The 7,986-nt window shown below is 36.1% G+C and overlaps 2 protein-coding genes across 4 annotated transcripts in view; one reads left to right on the plus strand and one right to left on the minus strand.

Annotated features, from left to right (window-relative positions):
• The window catches only part of LOC111399717 (U-box domain-containing protein 34-like), a 7,711-nt gene extending 7,606 nt beyond the window's left edge, over window positions 1-105 (minus strand). The window contains exon 1 of the mRNA XM_023027211.1: window positions 61-105. Coding sequence (XP_022882979.1) covers window positions 61-105 — 45 coding nt within the window. The remainder of the gene's footprint in view (window positions 1-60) is intronic.
• LOC111398528 (cactin) overlaps window positions 1-7,689 on the plus strand; it is a 22,351-nt gene extending 14,662 nt beyond the window's left edge. For all 3 annotated transcript variants that reach the window (XM_023025473.1, XM_023025489.1, XM_023025483.1), the window contains 7 exons: window positions 3,510-3,605; window positions 5,149-5,433; window positions 5,700-5,838; window positions 5,910-6,052; window positions 6,704-6,868; window positions 6,963-7,229; window positions 7,319-7,689. In XM_023025473.1, the coding sequence (XP_022881241.1) occupies window positions 3,510-3,605; window positions 5,149-5,433; window positions 5,700-5,838; window positions 5,910-6,052; window positions 6,704-6,868; window positions 6,963-7,229; window positions 7,319-7,438 (1,215 nt within the window). In that variant the 3' untranslated portion in view covers window positions 7,439-7,689. The remainder of the gene's footprint in view (window positions 1-3,509; window positions 3,606-5,148; window positions 5,434-5,699; window positions 5,839-5,909; window positions 6,053-6,703; window positions 6,869-6,962; window positions 7,230-7,318) is intronic.
• The last annotated feature ends 297 nt before the right edge of the window (window positions 7,690-7,986 follow it).

The raw sequence follows: 7,986 nt of genomic DNA on the forward strand, positions 1-7,986 counted from the left end.
GGATATACACTGTTCAATTAACTTGCAAAACCTCGTCGGGAACCCAAAATATGATAAAACATGAAGTAAGAAATGCCACTCCACCCTATCATATGCTTTAGTCATATCTACTTTAATCATCACATTTCTACCACGAACCTTTTTATTCAGAGAGTTTACTAATTTTTGAGTGAGTGTAATGTTCTCGAAAATACTTTAACCTGGGATGAAGGCTCCTTGCTCTTGAGAGATAATCCTAGAAAGTATAACACTCATTCTCTGCACCAAAATCTTCGAAAATATTTTGTACACAACAGAGCAAAGACTGATTGGTCGAAACTTATCAAAACTGCTAGGATTCTCCACCTTTGGAATCAACACTATATATGATGATGTATAAAATCGAGGAAGCACCCCTCTTTCAAAAAACTCCTTTGTTGCCTCCACTAGATCCCCTTTAATAATATCCCAGCACTAGATAAAGAAAGCTGATCCATATCCATCAGGCCCAGGTGCGCTATCCATAGGTATCGAATGAGTTGTAGTTCGAACCTCCTCTTCAGTCCGCAAAACACATAGCATCTGTCCTTCCTCTTGAGAAATTGCAGACTCAATGATATGAGATAAATCTGGCACAAGTTTGCTTTCCTCACAACATTTGAATAGTTAAAATGAGCTTTTGAGACCTAAAAGTTGCTTTCAGACCCGTTTGACCAATTTTATAAAGGAAAAATTTCATAAATAAGAATTTAAGTATCATACATTTCAAAATCAAGAAAACAAGTTTCAAACTTCGAAAATCAGATAGTTATTAAAATCTATTTATGATTAAATTAATTAATTATTTTATTAATTAAATATATGTAGATCACAAATCTATATAATTGCGTCACAAATTACCGATTTAATTTGTCACTTATTATTTTTGGTCACAAATCATAAATTTTACGTCACAAATTATTTTATGGTCACAGTTCAAAAATCTTATAGTCATAATTTGTTCATCGATCACAAATCGAAAATTTTATAAGTCACGATTTATTTGTTAGTCACATATCAAATTATCGATCACAGATGAACAATTGTTTAGGTCACATATTATTTTTTGGTCACTATTCATCTTTTTCATTGGTCAGATATTGTTATTGATCATATATTAACAAATTCAATGGTCACAATTAATCAAATAATTTGTGACCACCACCAACACTTGCGACCACCGTCGCAATCACTGTCAGAACTACCACTACCACCACCTTAAACAAATCAACGCATTGTAGAAAAACACCGTCAAATTGATACACCAGATCCACCCCGACAAACACACACTGCCTCACCACCACACAATCGCAGCTTGTACCACACCACCACAACTACCAGATTATGTATTCTTAAAGAACTAATGAATAAATAAATTTTAATACCTTATCATTTTATATTTTTTGATAAATTTGAACAAAAAGATTTTGCCCACTTCCTTGTCCCCAATTATAGCGACTTTACAAAGAGATGTAAAAATCACACCACTATATTTTAAATTAAACAAATAACTTTATACACTTATATCTGGAAACTCTCTTAAACACACTCAAAATCAAAATCGTACCAGAAATATAATTCTCTATATAGCTTGATTTTTGGGTTATTGAATCCGCGTCTTAACGAATAATCATCTCCAATCTCGCTGCATGTAGATGAGGATTAAAATATCTCCATTTGTCATCCTGGTTTATTTTTTTTTATTTTTAAAATGATTTAAATTTAAAAATAAAAACTAAGAGTTAGGGTAAAAATCATGTTCTTCATTTCGATTGCTTACGGGGCAAGTTAAGACATTTTGCCATCTCTATAATGACAATAGACTCGTCAATTGGCAATAGGTTGAGAATCAGTTGCACAATTTTCCATTTATATATAAGAGTATAACAAGACAATATTCCAAATTATCTCTCAACAAGCAACCTAAATGTATCCAAGCCGCGTAGACTGTGTTCCTCGTGACACCGTCCTAACCTTCGAAACTTCCTCAATATTTGCGTTCACACCTCTTCTGTGAACTGATATTCTCAAAGTCCTATTTTATGATTTTGACAATTGACATTCTTCCATACGTGTTCACACTTCCATTCAAACATTCCTCAAAGACCTCGACTGTATATGTATATCAAGTTCCCGTTCCACCCAGAAAATCCTGATTGCTTGTCTCAAGAAACCCATTTGCAGATGAATGAAAACAAGCAGCAGCTGAAGAAAAGAAGAAAGGAGAATGCAACAGATACCAGTGTTGTTGATGAACAAATTGTTGAAAAACGAGGTGGGGTGAAGACAAAAGGATTGAAAGAGATCTTGACTTCTTTAATTTTGCTTGAGGATCAAGAAAAGGGCGGCGGACAACAATTCGCCAAGGCCCATCAAGAAGAAAGGTTACAATTAGAGGAAAATCACAAGAAGAAGGCAAGCGCAACGCTAGTATGTTACTCCAAGTTTCATGTAATAACTCTTTTCATCTAAAAGTTTAAACTGTTATGCATTTATAGATATTTAGTTAAATTTTGTCTTCAATAGCAGGACTATCAGGAGGATGTGGATCGCGTTGATGGTGCTAGAAAAAGAAAGGCACGTGCCAATGTGTTTGCTGCATCAAATGCTACTGCCATCGCCCTTGCCTCGGCCGACATAGAGGATTGCATTTCAGGTGGTAACGATAAAACTGGCGCGAGTGATGAAGCGCCAGCAACAGGGTCGCGAAGGCGGCTTTGGGTTAAGAATAGATCGAAAGATTGGTGGGATCAATGTAATAGTCCGGATTTCCCAGATGAGGAATTTAAGAAGGCATTTAGAATGGGAAAAGATACTTTTGACTTGATATGCAATGAATTGAGTTCGGTTGTTGCCAAGGAAAATACAATGTTGAGGGATGCTGTCCCTGTGAGGCAACGCGTTGCAGTGTGTATATGGCGGTTGGCCACAGGGGAACCGCTTAGGCTTGTTTCGAAGAAATTTGGATTGGGAGTTTCGACCTGTCACAAGCTTGTTCTCGATGTTTGTTCTGCAATTAGGAATGTTTTGATGCCAAAATATTTAAGGTGGCCGGATGACGAAACGGTGAATTGTATTAAGGATGATTTTGAGTCCTTTTCCGGGATAAGCAATGTTGTGGGATCAATGCACACAACCCACATTCCAATCATTGCTCCTAAAGTAAGCGTCGTGGCCTATTTCAACCGAAGGCACACAGAGAGGAATCAAAAGACCTCCTATTCGATNTGTCTCGAAAACGTAAGCCTATTAAATATGAAGGTTCAAATTATTAAGTGCCTAGTACGTTTAATGTTAGTGCAGCTGTGAGTTTAGAAGGATTTTATATCAAGTAAAAAGAATGTAAGTTAATAGGAAAACAACTGTACTTTTCAAGTGTGTCCTTTATTTACTGTGATATTGAAGCATTATGCAATCGCCGGGTCTCTCACTATTTTTTCTTGTTTTCGCTTGACAATATATTGAGATTTGACCACGATGTCCTATATCAGGGTTTGAATGTAAACGAAATGGAGGAGCTGCATGGGGACATAAAGATGCACCTTGATTTGGACAGCGAAACTCCGACTCGTGTACAATACTGGGAGGTATTATCTCCTCTATTTTCTTGTACAATATGATATGTACAATACTGAAAGTCTCATGTCTTCTTTATACTTGTATATTACTTATTTCCGTACATATAATGATATAAAGCATAATGACATTTATAGCAATGTAACATTGTCTTCATTTTTGCTTATTTCTTGATTTACATATCACATTTCCGTTATTTTTTTTAATCTTGCAACAATGCTTCAATAAAGCTTTAAACTTTGATGAAGATGTTGACAACTCTCAAATGCTCTGACAATGAACTATTAATTCTGTTATTTCATAGCAGCGAGAATTGATATATAATGATTTGTGTAATTCTACTACTAGTAGTAATATTTATTTGTCTCATATGTATTATTTGTTTGTTCTTCAGCAATTCTCTTGCAATTAGGTAGATATGCAATACATCATGGTATGGAAAAACCTATAAAACATTTGGAGGTTTCACGAGGGCGTTTTGAGAGTCATGTTTGTGTGATTGCGAATTAGAAAATATTATATGGTGCAGAATTGTAGGTTGTACAGCAAGATACTGTGTGGGGATCAATGATTTTTCAAAATTTGATTTCTGTTGTACAATATTTATTATATTTTAGGTTAGAGATGGTTGACCTGTCCTATCATTTGTTGATTATTTGAACCCCTTCTTTATATGTTATAACTCTTCTCATTCTTAATTGTTCGCCTATAAATGAAATTCTGGTCTTTACTATTCCACTCCTGTTTGTATGCTGAACTTTTCTAGATATTCTGAGAATTTTTTCTCATATTAAACATAATTTACATGCATCTTAGGAATACATATTTACCCTTTACAGCCAGAAATGTCCGAAAAAGTTAGTACTGTGTCCATGCTAATATTGTTGGCCCCATAGTATTGTTAGCACTTAATAAGGATTTCGTGTACTCATAAATGTACCGACATTAGAGGGTAAGCTCGACTTAACAGTTTCTTCTCCTTTCCACTAACCATTCAAAGTGGAATGAGAGAAGTCGTCATGTGCATCCCTTGTCTTGTGCTTGTCATTTATGAGCAACTGCTGCATGGCTTGCTTGTGTCAATTCTTGTTTTGGTATGGAAAAAGCATTTGACAGTGTGTTCTTATTCACAAGCTACAAAATTTCCTGCGGGCTGTACTTGGGCCCATCATATATACCATAGTGCTTGCTATATTTAATTTTTTTTTCAGATGCAAGTCTACAACTACTATCATAGTATTTAACCATTTGAAGTACCCTTTTTTATGCTTTTCCATTTCTTCTTTGTGCATATAAATGATTCCACTGGTGGGAATGTTATCCTTCAGTTTATGTTTCGTAAAGAATTTTTGTTTAGCATCTTGATGAGTCTCATATTTTTGGTTCATCCTTTCCCTGCCATGGACTTCTCATTTTCTCTCACGGATGCACTTGCATTTGGGAAAAATATGGATAGGGCTTCTATACATTATTATCTCGGCTAGATGAATTCTATCTTTACTCTTGAATATTGGAGTTGGTTCCAAATGATCTGATGCGTATGGAATTCAACAGGCGCTACTGGTAGTTTGTGATTGGGAGCTGGCCGAAGCTAGAAAAAGGGATGCATTAGAACGTGCAAGAGTGCGTGGAGAGCATCTACCTCAGGAGTTGATTGCTGAAGAAAGGGGTTTGCATGCGAGTGTGGAAGCTGACGTGAAGAAGCTTTTACATGGAAAAACTTATGATGAACTACAGGACCTGCAGTCCCAGATTGAGTCACAAATGAGATCTGGGACTGCCAAGGTTGTCGAGTATTGGGAAGCCATTCTTAAACGTCTCCATATATACAAAGCAAAGGTACTTCGACATTATCTCTCGAGTCTCTGGCATATGCGCTACTCTGAAATAGCTTTATCAGTTAAATCTCGTTTGGTAGCCATTTTTTCAAAATTCATTTTTCTCTGTTCTTTTCAACTTCACATTCTTTATTAAAATAATATTACACGTAAATCAAAATTTTTTCCTTATTTCTCAACAACACATTTCACATCAATTTACTATTCTAAAATACGTTTTTACATAAAAATATCTATCAAACACCCCCTTAATCTATGTCACTGTAGGCTTGTCTGAAAGAAATCCATGCCAATACGCTGCGGAAGCATTTGGAGTTCCTACAGAAGCCTGTGGAGGAGGGCAAAGATATGAAGATGGAACAGAATTCCAGACATGATGAGGAGGATTCTTATCAGGATGCAATGGGTAAGGATAATGTCTATTTTTTTAATTTTCCTGAATATTCAGTTGTGAACTGACAGTTTTTCCATGTATAGGTACTGAAGCTCTCTCTCCAGAACCCATATTGGATGAAGAGTCTCAAGAGGAAGAAGCAGCGGCGGGATCGTACTCACCGCAACTGTTACATGGTGATGAAGACGAGGATGCAGTTGACCCTGAAGAGGACAGGGTCATGCTGGTAATTTATCTTCAAAGCCCTTTCACTTGCCATGTATGCTCTTTTAGAACCAAGGCATTCTACTAAATAAATGTGGAATAAAATGTTGCCACTTGTTTGATTACTAGGTAAAAGGTAAAGTAAGAAGCTTAGTATAGTTTTTAAGGAAATGCATATACCTGGCTAAACAGTGCGGAAATGGGGAAATAACTGAGGACAGTTTGATTTGTTTTGCTTACAACTCTCGTTCGTCCTGCCAATAGGATAAGCCAATCTCTCTTGAGATACTCACAAATATCCCATTATCAAACACCCTTGTTTTTCTTCAATTTTTTCCTGGACAATTAAATGAGATGAAGATTCAATTGACTGTGAAGAGGACAGGAATGTGCTTGTAATACTAGCTTTCAATCACTTTCAACTGCCATTTATGCTCTTTTTAGACTTCTGATTGAGGGTTTTCCCACATAAAATAAAGAAAATGCCGTGTAAAATGTTTTCACTTGTTGGCTTGCTAGGTAAAATAAGATGCATTGATTCAATCCCCCCCCTCCCTCCTTTCTTTTCCCTATGATACAATCAAAATGTGATTGGATTTAGTGGACTCAATCACATATAAGATGAGCATGCCTTCGAAGTTTATGAACTAAAAATACACACATGCACACACAGGAGAGGAAACGTATGGCTGTATTGGAAGAACGCCGAGTTCAAGAATTGGCATCAAGGCCTACTCCTGAAGATAACTTTGAGAAGACAGCTTTGAAAGCCATGGGAACCATGGAGGAAGGTGATGCTGTATTTGGCTCAACTGATGAAATTAACCTTGATTCCCAGGTAGAATTGCATTCCCCAAGTTATGTTGACAAATCAGAAACTTCTTCAATTATTTTCGACGTTTATAAGTACATTAATATGCTTGTGGATACAGGTGTACTGGTGGCATGATAAATACCGGCCAAGAAAGCCCAAATACTTTAATCGTGTTCACACCGGTTATGAGTGGAACAAATATAATCAAACTCATTACGATCATGACAACCCGCCCCCCAAGATTGTGCAGGGATACAAATTCAATATCTTTTACCCAGATCTTGTTGATAAATCTAAAGCTCCTAATTACACCATAGAGAAGGATGGAGATAGTGCTGAGACTTGCATTATAAGGTTTCATGCAGGGCCCCCGTATGAAGACATAGTAAGTTGTCTCCTCCTGTTTTCCAGTATATTTCCATTAATGACTATTATGTTGGAAACTTTTCTCTCATCGGTCTCATTATGTGCTAGGCATTTCGAATTGTCAACAAAGAATGGGAGTACTCGCACAAGAAAGGCTTCAAAAGTACATTTGAACGCGGGATCTTGCATCTATATTTCAACTTTAAACGTTACCGATACCGTCGTTGATGCGATTGGGGCATGGAAAATAGTGGAAATATATCACCAATTCATATATGTTGTAATCCTTATTTTTATCGAAGCAAGCACACGTATAACTGGAAAATAGATTTTTGATGATGTGTAGAGTAGTGTTACCGGACATGGATACCATTAGCTCTTTACCTGTATACTTTTCAATCATTTGGTGATATGAAGGAAAACCGGGGCAAAAAGATATTTATTTCGAATGTACAAATAAAATTACAGCTTTGCTTCATGTACACAATAAATTGTCATAACAAGTGCGACGTATTTTCAAAATCTATATAAGATGATGCGGGCCGCGCCCCTCAAGTGCGACGTATTTTGAAAATAGGATTTTTATTTTTTTTCCTTTCTTTAGGGAAATTGAGTTCGGAAATTGCAATTTTGAAAAGCTATTTAGGTCATGTTTGAGCCTCATTATTTTCTCATTAAAATGAAAAATATGATCGTTATTCATCACATTAAGATGCAATATTTTTTTATCTCTTGTTTGGGATTTATAATGTCTATATTTTTCATTCTCATTTGTA

Source organism: Olea europaea, chromosome 1 (genome assembly GCF_002742605.1).
Source record: "Olea europaea var. sylvestris chromosome 1, O_europaea_v1, whole genome shotgun sequence".
NCBI lineage: Eukaryota > Viridiplantae > Streptophyta > Magnoliopsida > Lamiales > Oleaceae > Olea > Olea europaea.